This window comes from Chelonoidis abingdonii, chromosome 8 (assembly GCF_003597395.2).
Source record: "Chelonoidis abingdonii isolate Lonesome George chromosome 8, CheloAbing_2.0, whole genome shotgun sequence".
Lineage (NCBI taxonomy): Eukaryota > Metazoa > Chordata > Testudines > Testudinidae > Chelonoidis > Chelonoidis abingdonii.
The window spans coordinates 66,549,298-66,574,574 of record NC_133776.1 but is presented as its reverse complement, the minus strand read 5'-3'; the positions used below and the strand labels follow the sequence as shown (position 1 = coordinate 66,574,574).

At 45.6% G+C, this 25,277-nt stretch overlaps 1 protein-coding gene across 2 annotated transcripts in view; it reads right to left on the bottom strand.

Annotated features, from left to right (window-relative positions):
* The window catches only part of PRPS1 (phosphoribosyl pyrophosphate synthetase 1), a 33,724-nt gene extending 8,866 nt beyond the window's left edge, over positions 1–24,858 (bottom strand). The window contains exons 1-4 of one of the 2 annotated variants that reach the window (XM_032772140.2): positions 24,372–24,858; positions 18,979–19,162; positions 18,410–18,508; positions 16,717–16,841 (exon numbers count right to left, since the gene is read on the bottom strand). In XM_032772140.2, the coding sequence (XP_032628031.1) occupies positions 16,717–16,841; positions 18,410–18,508; positions 18,979–19,162; positions 24,372–24,493 (530 nt within the window). In that variant the 5' untranslated portion in view covers positions 24,494–24,858. The remainder of the gene's footprint in view (positions 1–16,716; positions 16,842–18,409; positions 18,509–18,978; positions 19,163–24,371) is intronic. The other variant, XM_075068721.1, reaches the window with a different exon arrangement.
* Positions 24,859–25,277: the final 419 nt, after the last annotated feature.

Sequence of the window (25,277 nt, the reverse complement as noted above, 5' to 3'; positions counted from 1 at the left end):
CCTCTAGGCTCTATATTTCAAAATCCTTCACGGGATTCTGTAATATATCTATGAGACATTAACTGTAACTTCTCAAACGGAATGTTGGAGTTCTCTGGTTCACATCAGTAATCACTCTTAATGTTAGGCTCTATAATGTTTTCGGTGCCTTGTGGCTTTTTTCTAAAAATCTTGGGTCAAGGGGCATTGCTTGTGATATGGTAATGCGGTGCCATCACTTTTTCCTTTTTTTAAAGAGCACTTGTATGAAGTGAAGAATGTGTTCATTGGTTTCCACGGACTGTGACTTGCGAGGAGCGTAAGCACTCTTCAAGGGGTGTGAGTACATTTACATAGAGATTCTACAAGCATGGCTACACTCGAAAACTCCAAAGGCTTGGAGTGGGAGTTGTGGTTGTGGGACGAGCGCTGGGGAGGAGCGCTCTCCTATGCGCTGCAGTGCAGGTCTCCAGCTCCTAGGGTATTGTCCGAGCTCGTTGGTCACTGTCTATGCTGGTGCTTTAAGCAGCTGTAACTTTCTGCACGGATTCGGGCGGTGGATCCTGGGGGGGGTGGTATCAAAGGCGTGGTTATGAGGTATTTTCACACCCTAGAGGGAGAAATCTGCTCAGCCGCTGTAGTCAAGTGCCATGTAGCTAATAGCTTAAAAAAAACTAGAGTCCTGTATGGTTTTTGCTTTCCCACTGATCAGTAGATATTTATTTCAAAATGAGCAATTGTAAATACAGTAGATTCTCTGCCTATTAGCAGACCTTTGGCATGTTTTGCTGGCCAGTGATTGTCCAGCTATTGCTAATAAGCAGAAGGCAGGTTTGCAGGCCTTCCAGTAAGAAGTGGCTGGATGATTTCTCTGGTTTTGCACGAGCCCTACAACCTGCCTGTCGGCCAGGGGAAATGCAGCCTTAGATACTGGGGGCTTTCTTTGTGGGCAGAGTGTGTTGCCTCTTCTGCTGAGGGTGGCTTGGTCTTCTGGGTTTTGCATACCCTGTGAGGTGCTTGGGAGATACCGTGGTGGGTTACCATACAGCTCCAGCAATTGGGGTTGCTTCCCTCCCTACTACTGCCCTGCCTTGCAGCCTCACCCTCCTAGTGCAGCAAAGCAGTTACTTCTTTGTGCAGTCCCTCATGCAGGCAGTTTGTGGGTAGGCTCAGCAGGGAAGGGTTGCTTGTCCCGCCTTCCTCACCTGGGCTGTCAGCTCCTTGCAACCTGCCATCAGTGGCAGCCTTTTCCCAAAAGAATGTTGTTAAGTGGTCATACGGTCTGCAATATGCTTGGAGATTCCATTATATTAATATTAAGGCGATGGGATTTGTTCCCTAGAAAAATGTGCCTATTAACTGGAAGTTTATTAATACTGTAGTCTGGGTTGCTGTTAAGCAAAATAGTCACTGTTGACCGATGTAGCTCTGAACCAAAATAAGGTAACTGCTTTCGTGTTGGGTCTGTTGACTCGGTTACTGCTTGCATGGAAAATTATGATGTAGGCTGTTTTGGCTGTTACCAAATTGGTATTGTTTGTGTGGCTTTTAATTTCACTTGTTTATCTCCTGCACTAGTGTTGGATGGTAAAATTAGGTTGGCCCGTGCGTGAGGAGGATGTCTAATGTGTGCAGTTCGAGAGTGGTTGTGCGTGTGATTAATGACACTGATGGAGTTTCACATGATAAATGCCCTGCAGATCGCATCAGCTAGCCGATGTCACTGCAGTCATACCATGCTTTCCTTAGCTCGCCGGACAATAAGGAAAGGGTAGTGCAAACAGGAGTTTCATAAGGAATATGCCCATCTAGTTTCTAGCAGCACAGCCCGTGCTCAGAGGAAGTGTTGCAGCTCTTTGGTTCACCTCTTTGTGCAGAAACTGCACATTGTGTAAGAAAGGGCAAGGGGAGAAATTATTAAAACATTCAGGTCTATCCATTTTTTTCTCTTGAACATTTGCCCATCTTTTCATAAATCAGTGGGACTTGCAAGCTGCTGGTTCTGACGATTTATTTGTAAAATGTCTATTACCTTTTGGAATTTTACCAAGCTGGTCTTCTCCACCTGGATGGATGTGAGTGGTTTGGAAATTGGCCAGTTTTTTTTTTTAGTAAAATTTGATGTATATTTTCAGACTTTCAGGCAATGATTTATACCCCTTGAGGGGAGAGGCCTAATTGTATTTCTTTCAAACCCACAGTGATTTAGGGTTATTCTTCAAACCATAGGTGAATTTGCTGTTGTTCAAATTAAACCATGGGCTTTTTCGTTTCTTTCTTTTTGCGTGTACTAGATCGAGCCCCAATTTGCCAAGTTGGGTCGCAACATGCTTGTCTGTGTGTTGAGCGGGTTTGTGCTAGATCACATTATCACATGATCTACATGCTTCTCAGATTCAGGGTATGAACTGAACTTGGAGTGCGCTTATCCGCATGTTAGACAAGCAGATGATACTTACGCCTCACAAGATGTACCTGTGCTGGTCAGGCCGTGTAGTACAATGGCAGGCACGTGAACTTAGATCCTTAGTTTATGTGCCTGACACTAGGTCATTTGTTAAATAAGATTCCGCTGTCTTCATTGACGAAGGGCAAATCAAGCCCTACAACTCACTTTGTGGATTCTTATATCTGGTTGGTATAGTGTAATAATTTTTGACTGCCACATCTGTTAAATGCAACATTATTCAGGGGAATGTTTATGCGCCGGGATGTGGGCAGAAATTCTGACTTTGATTAGGTGCAATTGGAAAACGGCCAAGGGTCGGGAATATGGGTGACACACAGAGCCCCTGGTGACTGAGTTGCAGAACCGCAGCTTCAACCAGGTCTGTCTGATCAAAGAACTCGTTGATCGGTATTTTTTCATTACATTCTGTCCTACAATACTATTCTCCGCTCTGCCAATAGAGTTTTGAATGTTGGATACCCTTAAATTGCTCTTTCCCAACAGAAAAGAGTTAGTGGTGGATCAGAGTGGAGGGAGATGGATGTGCATTAGTCCCTGGCATTCGGGCGCAGGTAGAGGACACAGGACCCTGTCGGGCGCAGACAGGCATGGGAAAGGGGTACAGGTAGAAGAGTTTGTTTGAGTAGCAGCCGGGAGATAGGTGTACACGAGCTTCCTGGCTTGCAGGGTAGTCCCTGAACTACCGGAGAAAATATGTGAGATGGAAAAAAAGAGGAAAATAAAAAAGATGGACACAACCAAACTCAAAATAAAAAATAGAGAGGAATAAGAAAAAAAAAAAAATATGACCAGGGAAAAACAAAAAAAAAAGACACCCTACCAAACCCCAGTAAATGGACAGTGAGCTTAAGATCTAACAGAAGCAAAGTATATGTATATAGTGAGACCCAACTAGATATATAAATAAATAATTTAATCACCCTTGTAACATATTGCCTAATTGAATTAATAGAAGGGACAAGAGAGTGGCTCATAACTTATACCCATGTTTCATCTTGCTACTGCTGGATAAGTAATTGAGATCTATAACATGAGCCAAAGGAAGTAGGAGTAAGGAATTGGTGTTTGCATTTGCCATGTATGAGACTTGATGTTAAATTCCTATTGCCATTAGCGTATTCCCTTTTTATTGTAGACTACATCACCCGCGATTTAGCCACATGAGAGGTGAACCTAGTCTGTGTGGCATGCATTGTGGCAACTTGATGTGACGGTGTTCTCCTGGGAGCTTTGCCGTGAGTAGTTGAAAAAGTCGTGGCTGTGCTGAGAGCTATTGACTCATTCCAACTATTGCACATTTGTATTTAAATCACCTAAACACCTGCAATCGAACTTGTCTGCTCCGTTATAGTGCGAGAATGATATGTACCAGCATCAGAGTCGGTTGCGTGCTCGCTGCCCAGGTGACAGTCTATCGGCTCATTTCCTCGGTTGTACTAGAGGCAAGAAGTGCATTTAACTTCAATGCTTAAGTGTGAGATCGCCTCCGATTGAAACAGTTATAGTCTACTCTCCCGGCCACTCGCACATGAATCTTCAGCAGCTGCTGACAACTCTCCATACGCCCAGCGTCTCAACTAAGTATTGTTCTATTAGGCGTTGAGAGTATTCTGCAGTGTCAACCAGATTAGGAAATTTAACTGGCACCAACACTAAATTACTCTCATTATTTAAGTGTAAGGAGGTGAAATAACAAGTACTATGAAAAAGGCTGTAGGCTGGTAGCCTGATTTATTTGTCATGCACTTCTATTCGACTTATACTCGCTCAAAGGTGCTCTGCTCATTTGGAATTTAGATTCTCCGTCGACGCTATATGTGTAGTAATGATTATACTCCCTGTTTGTCTTACCACAGCGGTTTGACATCAACAGAACCCAACAGGAAAGGGCCGTTACTTATTGTTCAGAGGTACAGCATATAGGTCCTCTGATGGAATAAACGTTGTCTGCAGAGTTTCATCGCTGTACTAAAGTGATCTATAAGCCAGATAGGCGAACATGCAGCGTGTAATTGAATCGTACTCTCATTGTTCTTCATCACTTATGAATGTCATAGAAGTGGATTGGGTGATGCAAAGAGATGGTGGCAACGATATTTACGCATTAGCTCAAGAACTTCGAGACTAGCTTGACAGAATCGTGTATCTTCTATACCAGTATATATATGTATTTCCAACCCATATCTGGTAGGTTGTTCTACTGTGGCCAGAACGGTTAGCAATGTGTAAAGAGCACTTCACTGAGCACTCGGCGGAAAGTATCTCGACATGCCTGCAAGACCTGCCTGCTATTCCCAAGAATCACATCAACATTCCTTAATGTACTCTGTGCGGCTTGGATGGTCGCTTAAGATAATGTCCTACGTACAGGGATTTACAAAGGCTAATTCTTGAAATAGGTTCCTGAAATTCTTCGCGTCGTTGATTCTAGTAGTTAGGATGCGAATGTAGCTTGGGAACTACGTCTCGCTCTAATGTGTCGTGGTTCTGGATTATCGACCAGTTGTGGCTCCTAGTGTCGATGTAAAGTGGACTGCATTCCATACGACTCTAGTTTATGGTGAACAGACCCGGGAAAGGAGATTAGGAAAGACGCCTCACGTAAGCACCCGATGCTCTTCGCTAATTGTCAGGCAGGCGTCCAGAGAATACTGCTCAATGGACTATAGCGCATTCGTGCAGCATTGAGATACTGTACTCATTAGTGCAACTCTTTTTGAATGTGATCGTCTTCGAGCCTGTTTGTGAATACTGCTGTACCCAAGAGACATATAATACTGATCAATACGATACCCTCCTAGGCCTGCAAAGCGTGAGCTTGCTCCTCTTAAACTTAAAGGCATTTTGTGATGTAGCTTTCCGCCAGCTCACACTCTCAAAGGCTGCATAGGTACATCCCCTAAATATCCTCAAAGATCTTGCTGCCTAAGAACATATATACTGACTCTCATTCCAGCATAGGAATAGTCTCTAGAGAGTACCTATCAAGCCCTCAGCTCATGTAGGCGCTACTGTGCTAGAGTGCAAGCTGAGGATGTTTTGTCATACGGTCCCTTTGCGTCATCCTGAAGTGTGCAAAAATACAATCCCCTTCTTACCCGGCGCTTCTTAATGCTACAGAAGCCCTTGAACTGATTACTGGCGTTGCTTGGTTAGCGTTAGACCAGTGGCCACATCTGGAATAGCCCAAGCAACTGTAGCTGTAAGATGCTTTGCAGACGACAGAATTCTCCTCCCAGGAATTCACATTGCATTCCTGCACGCATGCGCTTGTGGCGGCCTATGGTTCTCCTCCTCTCCCGCTTCCTGAGTAGTTCACCTTACACACGTCGTTCATCGCTACGCATAGGAGCAGGGATGGGTATCCCCATTTGGCAAGTTATGTCGCGTGGTAGCCTGTATGGTCGATCTCTGGTTATAGGGCATTTGTAGTCACCCTCTGTAAAAGAGAGTTCGCACTCTAAGGCTCCTCGCTCTGACATCTCGAAGACGATATAGAGCGACTATTCTGCATCATACTCCCAACTGAGCTCATGTACAAGAAGTAAGAAAACATTTCTCTTGGACGTCCTTATATAAACATGATGAAATGTCTGCACTACGATTTAGGCTAACAGGCGTACGCTCTAAACTCGATGAGCATCAACTAGATCGGGCAATTCTAAATGCTTCTAGATCTATTAATACTGACTCTGTATAGTTAATAGTTCCTAGATCGAACTGTTTACCTTCAATCCTGTTTTTGTGAGAGGCAGGTGTTCTCAGGATTGCTCGTCCCTCTTATTGAATATCAATTATACAATATGACATCCCTTGACAGTTCGAAGGCCGATATTTCGCTTAATCTCGTCATATGTTAAGATGATACATTCTATTCTATTTACACTTTCCTTCGTGTGTACTCTGTTTCTGATTTGGGCTGGCAGGCGAAGATCTTCTGCGTATGATAATTCATCTAACGTACCAGGGCTTCAGTACTGTGTCTAGTATGCATTCAGGCTCGTTTTTCATGTAATGGTATAAGCTTCACGGGACAGGCCTATGCATATTATCTTACTGCTGCAATACTGTCTCACTATAACGTCTGGTCCGCTGTCCATCTGTTCATAACTCTCACAACTCATCTCTAATCTCCTCAAACCTATGTGTCCTCTGCGCGTCCTTTGGTTGAGCATGCTCTATCGTTCCGTGTAATGCTGAGCTGTTTAATGGTGCTTCAATCTTGCTTTCCTCATCTAAAAGACGTCTCTTGTAATACGGAAGTTGTCCGATGTCTAAATCGCTTCTCCAATCGTGGTGGAGTGCGAAAAGCGTGGATATGTTATGGTACTCGTGTGGTGGTACATATACATGAAGAGTGTACCAACATACGCAACCCCCGACTGACACAATAACCATCGATTCTATAAGTGCTTTGAAGTGCGAGTGGTCAGTGACAGCGGCGGGTGGTGGGATGGCTTGCCCACGAGCTCCGCAGGTTACTCAGCTCTTAGGATGCCGGCAGATTTGATGGGTGCGCGAACTGTGTCGGCTGTCTACAGCATGCTTAGTCTACATCCTCGTCTTATCGGGGGTGGGGGGTGGTGGTAGTATATTTGACTTAGCCCTCGGAGGGAGAAGAGATGCTCTATCTCGCCAGCGATTCATGGCTAAAAAAAGCAGGTATACCTCACGTCTGAGAGCTTATGCCTAAAAGGCTCGTAGCTAAGTGGCATGCCCGCTGCTATGCTGTACAAGCTATTGCTTGTGAGAATCGAACTTGAATGGCGCAATGGAACAATGACGCGATGCTATAGCCGGACTTATAAATTGAATCAGATCTATATGTCAACTCGCTATGATCCTAGTTGGGGTTAGAAAGTGTTGGAACCTGCCACACGGCGGAGAGTGCTCGGAGTGTGCTCTGTGAATTGGCTTCTTGAGTCGCGGTGGGACATGCCGGTGGTCCGAGCGGATCGTGCTTTATGAATCGCAGAGTGACGTTGATCTCAGGCATGCTTAACAGAGACTGGATGTGCAAAGCGATGTGACACTCCCCCGTTCCTGTGGTCCTAAGAGGTGACTGAGTACGCACCCTCAACCTTAAATCTCGACACTCTCACTTCTCTCATCTGTTTAAAACAAACTTCGCTCGCTCCCGCGGCGTCGTGCACCACCAGTCTGATCTCCATCCCTTCAGTGACACTGAAGCGCTCTGCGCCTCAGAACAATTCAGACACTCTACTCCGCGACTCCGCATACGTTCCCTCGCTCTCTGCACTAGTCGTGGATCGTGCATCTGTGCGAATTCTTCTAGAATATAACAGTGAGTCTCTAACAGCTCATGCTTTGTAAGCTTCTATGATCCCTAGTCATACCCAATGCTCCTCTTGCGCTGTCCTCCCTCAATTAGCTATGACAAGCGCGGCAGCGCGCTCATATTCCACCTCATATTATTAGATGCGAGTGGTTCCTCCCACGTTTCTGTAGGCAGTGTTGCTGGTGCGCAGAAACCTAAGTCTGTGGTGCGCCTCAGGCCATTCTCCTCTCTCGCTGGTGTATGAGCCTGTATACTGAATGAAGATAGTTCAATCCTGGTGTGAGAACGGTCTTGGTCTTATGTTCATGCTAGCAGTTTTAAGTGGCTATCGGTTGGCAATAGATATACCTCAGTTAGAGATATTGTAATTGCCATAGTATACGTGAATGATTTCTCCACTCGCCGCGCGCCCTGCGAACATTTACTCTCTGTCTGTGTAAGTTGAAAAGATGAGTAATCTAGTCTGTCTGGTGAGTTTGGGTGAAGTGATGTACGATAGTCTTAGGCGTCATTACTTCGAGCATAATAGAGTAGTGCTATTATGTCTGCTGTGAATCATTTGTTCCGATGTTGTAAAAGTGGCTGTCTGGCGCTTACGAATTTAGGTGTAAGTTCTCTGCTTTACATACCAGATGTGCGTTCATATTGTTTTGATTGGTTTAATATTTCACTTGTGTATAACTCCTGAGGTAAGGTGGGGATAAATTGAAGATGTAGAGCGTGCTGGAGGGATGTTAGTACATAAATGTGACGAGTGGATATAGGTGAAAATTAAAGTGACAAGGACAGCTGGCTGGTTCTTGTGATCACCGTATAGAAGTTACTGTAAAACCGAATCATTTATAGCCGTGTGCGATGGGCAGTATTACCATGCTTTCTTATGGCAGACCAAAGGAAAGGTGCCAACAAGAGCATAAGATGCATCTTGCATCAAGCGTTTATCGCGGTGCTATACAGAGACACACAGGTGGCGAGTCAAGATCTCAGTGGCTCTGCTGGTATAGCTAGCTCAGAGAAAGCTAGTGGATTGATATGCTCAAGAGAGAGGAGTATGTGAAAGAGTGAATTAGTGTGATGACCATTTTTTCTCTGCCTGTATATAGTGACGATGGTGCAATTATCTTAACAGTCAAAAATGCCAGTGTATGCTGTGTTGTGTTATGATATAATTAGTAGTCTTTCTGGAAAACTCTCTGATACGACTGCTGTGTTGACGTGGGCTGGGTGCCTGTGTATTGTGTGGTCTCGTGAAGAGAAAAGTTTGTAAGCTAGGATAATCTCACTGTAATTATGATATATGTAGTCATAAACTTAGCAGTAATGTATCGGCACACTCCGTTTTCTGATTATCTCCGTGTGATGGGAGTGACAAATAATGATTCCTATACATAGAGGTAATTGCATCTGTCATCATAACCCAGGTGGATGGAGTGGCGTTTTCCTCGCCCTCTCGAAAGCTTCGCTGCAAGGATAAGCCTCAGCCTATTCGAGAGGCAAAGTGGCTGACATACGCGTAATCCTGTCGGTTCTTTGGCTGGACTGTATACAGAGCTAACCATGGCTTACCTCGTGCCTCTGATAACATATCGATAGGGTTTCTAAATTATGTAGTGGAAACCTTGGTGGTCTAATCATGAGGAATGATTTGACGATTATCAATTCGTGCTTGGAAATAGGCTCACGTATATTATGATTCCTACCGCACTCGCAGATGTTCCGTGATGTTCGGCATAACCCTAGACAAACTTCTGAGCGCATGTATGAGATGAAGCATGTCGCTATTATTTTAAGATTATAAATCGGTAACACTTGAGACTGTCTTCAGCAGTGACCAAAATGAGACATTCCTAGGTCAGTGCATGCCACGCTCGAGATCAAACATCGAATGGTCCTATCTCTATGGCTGAGTTTGGACTCTGGTGCTAGTATACTGGAGAGATTGCTAGCGAATGTTAGGACTTTAAACCATTTCTGCGTGTACAATCATACGTCGCCCCAGTACCACTCTGAAAGAGGCACATCGACTAGCGCATGTTTATTTTTTGTGACGCATACAAGCGCATGATACTACAGAGCCTGCGGGGACATTGATAGGACAGACGACTCAGGAACACCGCTTGGTATCTGCAGCGCTGCCTCTGCTCAGCGTGTAGAAGCCCGAGCAGAGAGGAGTGCATCGCAATGATCTTGGCTCTCGAGCAAGAATTAGGTGTTGTGTGACAGAGCTGTACGCATCCTTACTGATCTGCCATGCTTCGCAAAGAAGTGATGGGTTCATGCCCTTACTAGTGCTTCTCCTTTCACCGCCATCAGAAGAAATTACTGTGCGTCTGGTGGGATCAGTCGAAGGATGGTATGATACCCAGTCGCTTGGACATAGTGCCGGTCGTCCTGGTATCTACGCCCAGATCTAGGCGCGGGCTTACTCAGTATATGGCTACTCAGTCGAACTGCTGAGGAGGAGGTGAGTCGCATAGGTGTGCAATCTCAAGAATGACCTAGTCTCAAATACGGTGTATGAAGTGAGCCTGAGTCTAGCCCTCCACAGCGCAAAACTCAGTAGAGGGAGCCTCGAGCATGTGAGTGCAGGCACCCTCCCCCGTATGTGGGTGCTAGTCTACAGAATGCTCGTATATGTTTGGCTAGGACCATCTCGTGTTTATTAGGAGAGACAGCGCCTTGGTCATTATGCTCTCTCCATGTCACGCTGCTGCTAGCTCCCTCGATTGCTCGCTGATGAATTACTTGGAGAGTGACTCACATGGCGCCGAATATCAAGAAGTGCGTACGTGCGAGATAATGTGTCCTGATATGGCAATGGGCCTAATGAGGCGTGATACTGCTTTTATGCGATAGGTTTACAAGGACGCGCAGATTATACGCCAGGATTGACATATCTCTTGGCCATTTTGCACTTTGAGTTCCTGGAGCTTCGAGTGCCTATTTGTGCGATATGCTGCATCTGAGCGCGCAGGTAGCACCTAATCCCTTCTGCAAGCGTGTCATCACACCAAACTAGAAGCCAATCGAGCTCGTTCGGCTATATTAGTGCCTGAAATTGAATGCTGAGAATTCTTGCCCACAGTGTTATCGGGTGGGTTTTCCCTGCTAGACGTCCACTCAGTGATATCGGAAACCTAGAGATGCTAGTACGATCTTCAAGCGTATGGAGAGCCATAGCTTGGAATCTAGATGGAGAGAGACGACCAAGATGTGTATCGTAGCGTTGAAGTGTCTGCGTGTCGCGCTAAGATGTTACTGCCGATCTGATTATTGAATGTAAGAGGAAGACCTGCACCTCGAATACCCTATGAGGGCTGCCTGGCAGCCAGTGAGCTTTCTCTGCGGAGCCTATCGTGATAGGTTTAGGAGTTCGTCGCTCTCTAGGTGAGCTGCTAGTCGCTCTCGTTGATGCAGAGATAATTATCCGCTGTGGTCTAACCTACGAGGTTTATAGAGAGTACATAATCAGCCTAGTGGAGCGGTTCCTCGGTGTAGACAGGACCCTGCTTGTATCTGAAGTGACTTATGGTAGAGGATAGTGGCAGATAGTGGTGATGATCACGTTAGATATTGTGATGGTGTACGAGCATCTGTCTGGTGGGTGGAGCATGCAGGCTGAGTGTTATGTAGAAGCATAAGAGCTGTGGACTTATGTCTGGAGTTGTGATTCACACCGATGTATGTCATTTCAGTGGTGTTCGTAGAGCGTAATCATTTGCTGCTAGCATCTGAATGTTAATCTCGTTGTCCTCAATGTGTCTCTCGCCCGTCGCACGTCAAGGTACTCTCTTTCATCTGGTCCCTCCTGTAGCCGTGCTCTAGTGGGTCGCTGTCCTTATGAAAAGTTTCAAAAGAGAGCGTATAACCACGCTCTTTGGCAGCTTAGGTTGCTGAAATTATCAATTTTGATGTGTGATATCGAGGATTATCTTGCTTAGCGCCTTCGTCAGATACGTCGTGGATGCTTGTTCCTCAGATTGTGAAGTGTGTCTGATCATTCAATGTGTATAACTGCGAACACATAGCCCATTCGCTGATTGAATAGGCAGTATCTCTTTATTTCTTAGAACGCAAGAGTGGATTTCGGACTATATGCTCACGTTGCTAGCATCTTGCTCGTTATTCGCAGGGCGGGAAACTTCCTCTTTCCTCTCCTAAAAGCATCATGCTACATAGATTCCATCTGTAAATAAATTAGAGTGCGAGCTTATATCGAGCATGCTCACTTCTGTGTTGTCCGGTCTGCCAACTCTGGCGGATAGCTGTGAGTCTCTCGTCTTATCGTCCTTATCTCTTTCCTCGAGCATTGCAGAAGATGACTCACTTGGTGCAATTACGCCCGAGCACCTCACTCTCTCCTCAACCTCACCCTGGCATCCTCTTCCCTTCATCACTCTCCTCTCGGCCCCACAATCCCCCTCTCCCCCATCCGCTCTTGCCGCTCCTCTACTGGAAGGAACTCCGGCAGTTACGCGTGGCTCTCTCGCATGTTAGCTCCAGCCGAGATGTCCCTTCTCGCTCATCGGCTTTTCCTCGTCTAGGTCCCTTCCCCATGCTTCGAAAAGATGTCCCATTCATGGTCCTCGGAATACTAGGCTTGCGTGTTGAATGTGTCACTCACTGGATGTTCACGTCCTGTCTTGTGACTAGATGACCGGCAGGTCTCAGGCATCTGGAGTCGCAAGACAGCCACCGATACAGTGTAATGCTACGGCACTCTATACTTCGCCAGGCCTCTGCAATTGACAAGTCTGGCAATGCTCGCTATCTGTCCTAATCACGTTTCTCATACCCTGCACTGCAAAACGTGTCCTGGTCTGGCCTCCGTTCCTCTCTGTCTCATAGATTAATCGTGGCTTATACTGCGTAATCAGTGATGTCAGTACGGGATGGGCGCGGGACTGTGACAATTTGTACAGCTCTCCCCTATGAACTAGCTGCTGCAGCAGGGTGATAGGCTCTAGGCACGAATGGCCTCTTTGACGATCATGGCATAGGGGTCTATTGGCTTTCTGGCGGAGTACGGAACGCCCGCACTGAATACATAGAGATCAGCCTGTGGATACGTGAACGTTCCATCTTGATTCAGCTCTCCGCAGGTTGCCAAACCTGGCTGAAGCGAAGACAGGGGAGGGATGGTTCTAAGAATACGACGGGGGCATTTAAAGGGCGGGTCACCTGAGGCCAGGGCAGTAGAGTTCGAGCTGATGAGCAGAGTGGCTGAACAGGCATTCTGGGATACCTCCAAATACCTCTGGAGGCCAATAACAGCACTTTTGGTGGCCACACTGGCAGAGCAGCGCTGCATCACCAGCGTTTCAGTCGTCATTCCTCAGGCCGAGGTGGAGTACAGCCAGCGCTGTAGCCAAAAAGATACAGCGCTGTATGTGCCTTGCAAGTGTGGATGGTGAGTGAGTTGCAGCACTGTAAAGCCACCACTAGCGCTGCAACTCTCCAGTGTAGCCAAGCCCAAAGCTTATGCCCAAATAAATCTGTTAGTCTTTAAGGTGCCACCAAACTCCTTGTTGTTCTTGTCAGTGAAGACAGTCTCAGTGTTAGTTTTATGTTAAATATAGCCAGTTCTCTCTAGACATTGCTAGTGGATGCCAACCATTACTCAGTGTTATGTAACAATAGAGCATTTCAGGCAGATTAATGAAATCAACTCTGATTAGACCCAAGGTAACTCAATTATGTAACATGTTTCAGAGCGATAGCCATGTTAGTCTGTATCAGTCAAAAGAACGAGGAGTACTTGTGGCATCTTCAAGACTAACTAATTTATTTGGGCGTAAGCTTTCGTGGGCTAAAACCCACTCCACTGGATGCATGCAGTGAAAAATACAGTAAGAAGATATGTTTACACAGAGAACATGAAAAAATGGGTGTTGCCATACCAACTCTAATAAGACTAATCAATTAAGGTGGGTTATCAGCTTAAAAAAACTTTTCTAGTGATAATCAGGATGGCCCATTTCAAACAGTTGACAAGGTGTCAGCTACTATTACTCACACCTTCTTGTCAACTGTTTGAAATGGGCCATCCTGATTATCAGCAGGAGAAAAAAATGGCAACACCCATTTTTCATATTCTCTTTGTATACATATCTTCCTAGTGTATTTTCCACTGCATGCATCTGATGAAGTGGGTTTTAGCCCATGAAAGCTTATGCCCAAATAAATTGGTTAGTCTCAAAGGTGCCACAAGCACTCCTTGTTCTTTTTTCAATTATGTAATTTAGTTCTAGCCATCAAGGCATTTCTAATGTGCCTATCAATACGCTATCTAGGCACCTCAATGTAAAAGCTTTACATTTTAAGGAAACCAATTTCTAACTCAAGCAAATGTTTACAGAAGGGGCTATGGGCAACCTGGAGCCCAAGACTTCTACATCTGCCCAATGAATCAGTTTCACTCTCCTTTCCTCCAGAAGGTAAAGTTGCAGGCTTCCTGCTGAGAACTTCAGTTATGCAAACTATCCTCTGGTTACTACTGATCCTGGCAGCATGAAACATTGTGACCAGGTTCTAACAAGGATTTACTTATTGTTCAGATAAATGTGCCTGGGATACATAAGGATTGACGCTAAGGGTTTCTGCACTTGAAAAATTCCTAGAGAACTGGAGCCCACTCCTTATTATATGGGGAGTTATGATGACCCTCCCCTTATGGCTAGATGGGAGGGACACCAAAAGCTTTGTAACATGGGATCATAGTATGGAAAAGATTGAGACTCACTGGTTTATATTCTAGAAGAATGACAGATGCCACAGCTAGTGTGTCACTAAACAGAATTATATCTATCCGGTGTATAGATTAGGTGTCTGAAATCTGTTCTGGCCAATTGGCCTTTAGTGTCACTAAGTCAGATCAGACTTGTGTGTCACACGCCTCGTGGACACAGCAAGGTTTGTTTTAAACAGATTAAATGAATTTTCTAATTTAAGTTTAGGGCGTCCATCTTCTTCAGACTGGTGTCTGGTTTGCAACCAGTTCTGTATCTGCTGAAGATCAACCCCTCACATCAATAAACTAGGCAGCCGGCTTTCCCTACAAAAGCTAATCTCAGGCCTTGCCCGCATGTGGAGTTGCACCAGTTTAACTAAAGGCACGATTTTAGACTGATTAAGTTAAATCTGTGCAAACCGCCTGTCAACTCTTCAGTCATGTCTACACTAGCAAGCTTACAGTAGCACAGCTGCACTGCTCTAAGATAGCTCGCATATCTGCTTTTTGCTGATGGGAGAGAGCTCTCCCATCAACATAATACAACCACCTAAACGAGTGGTGGTAGCTATGTCAGTGAGAAAGCAGCTCCCACCAATAATGCGCTGTGCACATGAGCACTTATGCCAGTAAAATTTATGTTGCTCGGGGGTGCGTGTGTCTTTTTCACACCCCGAGCAACATAAGTTTTGCTGGCAAAAGTGGAAGGGTATACATGGCCTTAGTTTAAGAAGCTTGTATGTCAGTTAAACTTAAACAGAATCCTAACGGACTTAGATCAGTTTTTCTCAACCAAGGGGTCATGGCACAGGTTTGGGGAGGAGGGAAGTTGACAAGTGCAGGGCTCGCATTAAGATCTGGCAAGAAGAACAATTGCATGGGGCCCCGTGAAGCTAAATTACATGGACGAGCCCTGCTGCACAGGGCTGAAGCCTGTAACTTAGGAATTGCCCTGCATGCCAGCCCCATAATGCCCAGCACAGAGTATTATTTATAATTTCCTTAATAGTATTTAAGGTGGGGGAGTGTTGCATTTTTTAAGTTCAAAGGGGGCTGCCAGCACAAAAAGGTTAAGAAACACAGACTTAGATTAAATCAAAGTAAGCCTAGTTTAAACTAAGTATGTGCCCACAGTGATTCTCATGGTTTAACTAAATCTGTTAGCTAAACTTGTGCAAATTTTCATGTTTATATAAGACGTCCAAGAGAAATTACCTTTGTCTATTCAGTTGGGGTATGGTGCAGATAGCCCATAACCTTCAGATTGTCAGACTCCGTGCAACCTTTAGCCTGTGGGCACATGCCACCTCATCTGCCAAATGGGGATACTTCCCTCCCTACTTCGAAGACATTTAAGAATGATCAGGGAAGAGGAAAACCTTGGCCACAAGACTTCAGAATGCAATGTGATTTTTCTGGAAATCTTGTGCAGAGATTACAGCTAGTTGGTTTGGCATTCCAGATGCTGGCACTAAGCAACAAGCCACATCAGTAGTTTTACATGTAAGAAGCTGGTATATTTTGTGAGTTCTAACTGAAGTGGATATTCAAAACATCTGGCTGCACTGCAGTAGCGTACTGCTGGGTTTATAATTACTCTCAAACAGTTTGTGGAATGGGATGTTGGCAGTAAGAACTGAGGTTTGGGTATGATTTAGGGAAATATTCCAGAATTAGTTTAAGGACATATCCTCGTTCTATCATTTGTAGTTGCTGTGGAAAAGTATTACAAAGCGAAGAGATCACATTTTCAAAGAGTTGCACTAATGAGTACAGTATCTCAATCTGCTACTATATTATCATGTAGCAGATGTTTTGAAGTTCCTGCCTGAAAACAAAGCTGCACTTACTTTTCCAATCCCTCCCTTTCTAAAAAAATCATGCATGGGCAGTTCCACTTTTACATGGAATATGCAACAACTTCACAATCTGAGGAACAAGCATAGACTATGACGAGTCCAAGCAATGATAATTCTAGGAATCCACTCAAGTAATTTCAGGAACCTATTTCAAGATTAGCCTTTTGTAAATTCTCTAGGAGGACATATCAGGCTACTCCAAGCCGACTGTAAAAAGGGAATGTTGACTGTGATTTTGGGGAAGCAGGTTTGAGCAGCGAATACTTCCAGATCTCAGAAGTTTTACATTGTTACGAAAAAACACAGATTACTAATTAAAATGGGTGTGAAGATACACGACTGTCAACTAGTCTCAGTTCTGATGCTTCTAATATCTCACCTCTTTGCTCCACCAGCATCTGGTGAAACAATAGTACAGTTCTTCCACTCTGCAATGTTCTCCTTGATCCACTTCAGTACAGCAGGCTCTGCATACAAGTTATCCACAGGGATATCAAAAAAACCCTGTGGTAAGACAAACAGGAGTAGATATACTCTGCATAACTGACGATCAAATTCCAAAGACAGACCTGGCAGAAAGCAATAGAAGCCCTGAAAATAATCAGGCTTCCAGCTACAGCCTTTTCATAGTACTGTTATTCAGCTCTCCTTACACTTACATTAATAGATGGGCAGTAATCTTTGGGACACGCAGAATACTAATGCAAGAGAACATCTTTCGCCTCTATGGAGAGTTTCAGAGTCTAGTGGGCTAATGTTCACAGTGATTACTCTTAAGTTGTGTTATGCACTTCTGCTGATCAACATGAAAACAGTCCGATACTGGCAAGGACCTGATGTGGACATTCATTCCATCTATTAGCGTAGCAGCTCGTTGCTTGGTTTGTTTTATAAATTGAGGGTTGGTGTCATGCTCTGGATGCAGCCAACTTCATACTACCTCAGCAGAAGCTTCCAGGGAAACTTCACAGGTTGCCCAAATGCCAAAAGATAGTCAATCCTGGCCTATCAGTGGGTGATGACTACATAGATGAATACTTGGCAAAATAGGCATCTCCTACATGCAAGAAACACCAATCCTACCTGCTCACTCCCTTTTTGGGCTCATGTTAAGACTCAATACCTCCACAGAGCAAGCTGAAACAGGGAAATATGAGCCACCTGCCCAGGTCTTCAAAGGCAATAGTTACAAGGGTGAATGTATTATTAAACTAGTGGGTCTCACATAACACTGCTTCTGTAGACTAAGCTCACTGCACATACTGGGGGGAGGGTGCTCCTGGCATATCTATTCTCCTCATGAGTTTTTGGTGTGCCACCCTTCCATCCCACCGTATTTCAGGGACTCCCTGCAAGCCAGAAGCTCTGTGTACCACCTATTCCTGCTCCGCTGCTACCAAACACTCTTTCTCCTGTACGCCTCCCCATGCCTTTGTCCCTGCGCCCGTACCAGGGGGTCTGTGTCCTCACCCAATGCCAGGGACTATGTGCACCTCCATCTCCACCTGATCCCACCACTAACTCTTTTCTGTTTGGGAAAGAAGCATTTAAGGGTATCAACATTTCAACTCTATTGGGCAGAGCGGAGATAGGTATTGTTAGGACAGAACATGTAATGGCACCATCAACTAGTTCTTTGATCAGACAGACCTGGTTGAAGCTGCCGGTTCTGCTAACTCAGTCACCAGGGGCTCTGTGTGTTCCCCATTTCCCCCTTCCGGTTTTCCAATTTGCACCTAAATCAGCAGAATTCTGCCCATCGGCGCCTAAAACATTCCCTGAAATGTTTGCATTTATCAGATGTGGCAGTCAAAAATTATTACACTATAACCAACCAGATATAGAAATACCATCAAGTTGAGTGTAGGGCCTTGATTTGCTTCGTCAATGAAGAACAGCAGCAATCTTATTTACAAATGACCATGTGTCAGGCAACATAAACTAAGGATCTAGTCACTGCCTGCCATTGTCCTACTGGCCTAGACCATCCCACAGGTAACATCTGTGAGGCGGAAGTATCATCTGCTTGTCTACATCTGATAAGCGTCATCTTCCCAAGTTTCAGTTCATACCTGAATCTGAGAAGCATGTAGATCCATGGTGATGATGTGATCTGCACCCGCCACAGACAGCATGTTTGCGACCAACTTGGCAGAAATTGGGGCTCGACTCTAGTACACGAAAAGCCATGTTAATTTGGACAACAGCAAATTCACTTGGGTTTGAAAGAAATACCAAATTCACTGTGGGTTTGAAAGAAATACATTTTAGCCTCTCCCTCAGGGGTATAAATCATTGCCTGAAAGTCTGAAAATATACTTCAATTTTACTTAAAACTGCCAAATTCTCAAACACTCACACTCCATCCAGGGAGGAAGACAGCTTGGTAAATTTCCAAAAGGAATAGACATTTACATAAATCAAGACAGCATCTGCAATTCCACTGATTATGATAAAGGATGGCAAATGTCAAGATGAAAAAGTGATAGACTATGTTAAAATAATTTCCCCTTGCCCTTCTTACACATTGCAGTTCTGCACAAATAGGTGAACCAAAGAGCTGCACACTTCCTCTGAAGCACGGGCTGCTGGCTAGAAACTAGATGGGCATATTCCTTTATGAAACTCTTGTTTGCACTACCTTGTCCTTTTTGTCCTGGCGAGCATAAGGAAAGCATGGTATGACTGCAGTGACACGGCTAGCTGATGCGATCTTGCAGGCATTTATCATGATGAGAAGCTCCATCAGGTTGTCATTTATTTCACCACAGCCACTCTGCACAATGTAGACATCCTCTCCACGCACGCTCTCACCTATTTCCACACTAGGTGCAGGAGATAAACAAGTGAAATTAAAAGCACAAAACAAATACAATTTGGTAACAGCAAAACAGCCTACATCAGTAATTTCCATGCAGCTTAGTAACCGATCAACAAGACCCAACAGAAAGGCAGTTACTTATTTGTTCAGTAATAGTACAGTACATTTTGCTTAACAGCAACCCAGATACAGTATTAATAACTTCCAGTTAATAGCAACATTTTTCTGGGAACAAATCCCATCCCTTAATATTTAATATTAATGGAATTCAGATATTGGCAACCGTATGCCACTTAACACTTTTTGGGAAAAAAGCTCCACCTGATGGCAGGTTTGCAAGGCTGCAGCCAGGGAGGGAAGTGCTGGGACACACCTTCCCTAGCTGCAGCCCCACAAACCTGCCTGCAGAGGGACTGCACAAGAGGTAACTGGCTTTGGGCTGCACTAGGAGGGGAGGCTGCAGGCAGGGCAGTAGTAGGGAGGGGAGCTGAACCCCAATGCTGGAGCTGTATGGTACCTCTCCAAGAGCTCTCCAGGGTATGGCACGCCAGAGGACAGCACCCAGAGAAGGAAGCCCCCAACACCCTGCTCCCCAAAGAAAGCCCCAGTATCTAAGGCTGCATTTCCCCTCCCGACAGGCAGGTTTGTAGGGCTGCAACCAGAGAAATCATCCCAGCACTTCCTTCCTGGAGGCCTGCAAACCTGCCTTCTGCTTATTAGCAATAGCTGGACAATCACTGCCAGCAAAACATTGCCAAAGGTCTGCTAATAGGCAGAATCTACTGTATTTTACATTGCTCATTTTGATTAAATATACTGATTCAGCTGGGAAAGCAAAAACCATACAGCCTCTATTTTAGGCTATAGCTACAGTGGCACTTTACAGCGCTGCAACTTTCTCCCTCAGGGGTGTGAAAATACCTCCCCCCCCCCCCCCCCGAGTGCAGAAAGTTACAGCTGCTGTAAAGCACCAGCGTAGACAGTGACCCAGAGCTCGGAGCAATCCCCTCTAGGAGCTGGAGTACCTGCAGCGCTAGGAGAGCTCTCTCCCCCAGCGCTGGTGCCACAACCACACTCGCACTTCCAAGCACTTTGGAGTTTCGAGTGTAGCCATGCTTGTAGATCTCTATGTAATGTACTCACACCCCTTGAAGAGTGCTTAAGCTCCTCCAAGTCACACAGTGGAACCATTGAACACAATTTCACTCATACAAGGCTTCTTTTAAAAAAGGAAAAAGTGATGGCACATCAGCAAAGCAAGCCTTGACCCAGATTTTTAGAAGAGCCCACAAGGCACCGAAAACATTATAAGTCTAACATTTAAGAGTGATTTACTGATGTGAACAGAGAACTCTTCAACATCCTGTTTTGAGAAAGTATTCAGGGTTAATGTCTTCATAGATATAATTCACAGTAATCCCTGGTGAAGGGATTTTGAATATACGCTAGAGGTCCTGGTGCCAGCAGCAAATGGCCAGACAGCTTTAGAAACATGTACAGAGAGGCCTGCCCCAGGAGCAGAGGAGGGGAGATGAGGCAGTGGCTTCTATGAAGTCTGAGGAAGTGCTGTGTAAAGCCTTATGTAGCAACAGAGTGCTCCAAAATGTTTCAGTTGAGAGGACAAGCCAGCAACATCGGAAATAGCCAGAAAGCCCAGAATCCACGGAGGAAGAAATGGGGCAACTTTTCCCTCATCTGTACTACATACACCAACATTTTGGAGGCAGCTTCACTTTGGACTACAGCCAGAGACCTTGGTTATTACTAACTGGCAAGTGGCTGTAAGAGATTATGCGACTCAAGCTGAGGTCAGTTTAATTTTAGATGCAGTCTTGTTGTATACCCAGATTTTCATACAAAGAATTAACCAGCCCATTCTCTTCCCTCACACATTTCCCAACTTCTTGTCTCCTCTTATATTTGTTGCTGTGGGCTATAAAATCAGGATCAGCTGCTCTTTTGTTAAAGCCCAAGCAGCACTGATTAGGAAGCCAACCTCATCTCTCCAGGTAAACACCCTAGTGACTGATGGGGAGGAAAGAACATCTGTGCTATTCTTGTACAGTCAGCATTATCTGCTAACATTAAGAACTTGACCAGTCAGTTGGAAGGATAAAAGCACTTGATACACGGCTGTGAAGTTGGTGTAATGATACAAGCCATAGTTCAGTAAACAAAACCCCCTCCTTTGACAAGTTTTATCTAAGTCCTGTTGGGTTCTCACAGCACGTATTCATGCAATGACAACATATGTACTGTTTTTCCTGATGTGTGTGCACTCCATTCTCATATACAGCCTAGAAAACATTTACAAGACTCCTACTTCTGAAGCCCTTATAACAGGAACCTTTCAGGTAACCCTTTACTCCTGTTCGTGTATGTAGTAGGTGAGCACATATAGTAATGTTGTGTTCTGTGAACACACGATTCATATTCTGTGAAGACACATCCATTTTATATTGTTCAGAAGCAGTGCACTTTTATAACTGCATGTTAGATCCATGGCTCCCCTGAACTTACATTTGCGGTTTTTGAAAAAGATTAAGAATGATAAACAATAAAAGATTGTAGAGGTGTGGAAAAAGTTATAGATTCATAGTGCCTGGGAATTCCCAGAATATTTTAGTTATCTACATAAACACTAAACTCAAAAATGACCTACAGAAACAAGGTGGGTGAGGTAATACCTTATCATACCAACTTCATCTGGTGAAAGAGGCAAGCCTTTGAGCTTACAGTGACCTGAAGAGCTCTGTGTAAGCTTGACAGCTTGTTTCTTTCACCAACAGAAGTTGGTCCAAAAACAGATATTACCTCACCCTCCTTGTCTTTCTAATATCCTGGAACACCACCACAGCAATCAAAAGTTCACTATCTTGTCTGCAATCAGGGAAAGCAGTTCACAGTTTGCAGAGACACTAAAAGATATAGCACAAGACAGATGAAAGCCTCAAGTTGCCTTCATGGGCTGCTAAGTGATCACAATAAGCCTTTAAATATCAACATTGACCTTTTCAGTGGTAATTGTATCAAGCTTTCAGAAAATGCTCTTCTGTGTGATTGGATGTACTAGCCACACCCTAATGGAAAATCATATGGATTTTCATATGGAAAATCATTCTCTAGCCTAAGTTTCAAGTTTTGAATATTTATAGTCTAGTCTTTGATAACAAGGATCTTTACTGTACTTAGAAGTAAAAGCAATATTTATTTAATGCTACTTAGCTACTGTATTGTGGCTCCTACAGTGCTGTTTACAGTTTTTCTAGAAGCTTGGCAGAGCAATAGTTATGAGACAGGACACCATTAAAAAATAAAAACTACTGACCAAACACCTAGTATTCAGATTACTGCATGGAAAAACCCAGACAGAGTATCAAGATGCCCTAGGGGAGAGATAAGGTGAATGAGGTAATATCTTTTACTGAACCAATTTCTGCTGGGAAGTATGACCAGCTTGAAAGCTACACAGAGCTCTTCCACAGTTTAGCCATGACAAGTGGGTATCAGGTTTCAGGTGGGTTTGTACATGGCACAGCTAAGACAAACCACTACTGCCATGACCCATGCTCCCGCAACCACACACTGCTATTTAGTCACATTAGCTTGAGTACATGTACACAAGCAGGGGAATCACATAAGAACGGCCATACAGGATCAGACCAAAGGTCCATCTAGGTCAGTATCCTATCTTCCGACATTGGCTGATGCCAGGTGCTCCAGAGGGAATGAACAGAACATGTAATTATCAAGTGATCCATCCCGTCACTTGTACCCAGCTTTTAGGAATACCATGCCTGCCAATCCTGGCTAATAGCCATTGATGGACCCAGCCTCCATGAACTTACTGAGTTCTTTTTTAAACCTTGTTATGGTCTTGGCCTTCACAACATCCTGTGGCAAGGAGTTCCACAGGTTAACTGTGTGTTGTATGAAAAAAATACCTCCTTTTGTTTGTTTTAAACCTACTGCCTATTAATTTCATTTGGTCACCCCTAGTTCTTGTGTTATGTGGAGTAAATAACACTTCCTTGGTTACTTTCTCCACACCAGTCATGATTTTATAGAGCTCTATCATATCTCCCCTTAGTTGTCTCTTTTCCAAGCTGAAAAGTCCCAGTCTTATTAATCTCTCCTCATACCTTAATCACCATTATTTACCTCTCTCCAGCCTGAAAACTGACCATTTATTCTTACCCTTTTGTTCCTATCTTACTAATACATAAAAGGACCTTCCCTCTTATCCTATCACAGCTTACTTCGGATAAGAGCCTTTGGTGAGGGACCTTGTCAAAGGCTTTCTGGAAATCTAAGTATACTCTCTCTGTATCTAACACACCCCTCTTGCTGTAAAGGTAAGTTTAAGTGTATGTAGTCTATGATAAAATATGTTCCCATAGTATAATATGGCATCAGCCACTCCGGTTTTTCAGTGAAAGCCATAGGAGGGGCAAGAACAGCAGTGAATAGTGCTGGTCCACTATCTAACACCTGCACCTCCATCCAAGAGCTGTCTAATTACACAAAATACTCCACAATTGTCAAACTTTATCTTCTGCAAATTAAATCTATTCTTCTGTGGCTTCCTTAGTTAAGACTCAAGCGCGTCCACACACCGAAGTCCTTCGAAAGAGCAACCTGTCAGCGTTTCCACTCTGTGTTCACTTCCCCCTGGGAACTGCTTAGTGCTCAGGGCTTTCCCAAGCAGCAGAATGTTACCCTGATCCTTGGCCCGCAGCAGCTGAGATACTGGAGCGCTGTCTGCAGACTCAGGCAGAGTGAGCTACAACACTCACACTCTAGGAAACGAAGCCCGAAGAAGGCCAGACATGTTGTTTTGAAGCAGACCATACAGACGGCCACGGCGGAGCCTTTTGCTCTCAGCCAGCAGAGCACATGTCCCAAGAATACAGGCCCCTCCCACCGCACGCTACCAGGGCATCTTCGCCTCCCACAAGGCACTGGGACTCCTACCCCAGCAGCCCAGAAACTTCCGAATATCGCTGGCCCCTCGCCCAGCCCCCTACCCCCAGCAGTAGGAGCGGGTCTGGGAGCTGGAGCACCCTGCCAGGCCGGACTCCATTTGCCGAGACCGGGAATCGCCGCAAAGCAATACAATTCCCAGCAGACCCCGCGCGGCGGCCGCGCAGCCCTCGGCAGCGGTGTGCGGCGTGGCATGCCGGGAGTTGCAGTCTTCCCCAGACCCCTCTTACCATGTCTCCTGGTTGCTGAACTTCTTGGTCACCACCTTGCCGAGCTCCAGGCCCAGGCGGTCGGCGATTTTCTGGGACAGGTCTTGGTGCGAGCTCCCGCTGAAGATCTTGATGTTGGGCATCGCGGCGGCGGCGGCGGCCTCCTCCTCCCTCCGCCTCACAGCGGGGCCAGGTTGGGATCTGTGCTCCAGTCGCCGCTCCCCACAGGGGTGCTGACAGGACAGCACAAGAGAGTAACGCGTGTCTACTCCGCCATCTTCCCCTTCCCGCCAGCCGCACCTCCCTTTATAACTTCCCCGGCGACCACCAGCCCCCCCTCCCGCCCGTACCCGGCTCTTATTGGTCGGCTGGCGCGAAGGGGCGTAGTCAAAACGACCTTCCAGGAGCCAAATTGGCCAGCAGTAAAAGTGGGTGGGGCTAAAGCACGCGCCGGGGTCTGACGGGTGGTACGGTGCGGGCGGCTTCCCACCCCTTACCTTTCTCGTGCTAAACAGCAGCCGAGGCGACAGCGGTGGTTGCTAATGGGATGGCTACGGCACGGGGGCGCGTGGCAACTGAAGGGGAAGGGGCGGGGTTAGAGGCTAGTCAACGCCGCCGCCGGGTGCGTATGCTTGCGGCTTGAGGCGTGTCGGCTCCCTCAGGGGTGGGGTGAGGGCGTGGATGGGGATTGGTTGGGGGTAGAGCTGGCCTTGCCTGCTATTGGGCAGTGAGGTGGCGGTGGGAGGAACTTCTCACCAAACTCGCAGGCGGCCGGGGTATGGGCTGGATCGGAAGTTCTCCATGTGATGGGGGCGGGCAGGTTACGCTGCCCTCGTGGGCCAGTCCAGGGTGTGTGGCGCCCCGCTAGCGTTGCGCTGCGTTTGTGGGCCGGGGAAGGATTAGAGGCCCGCGTGATAAGAGTGCGGG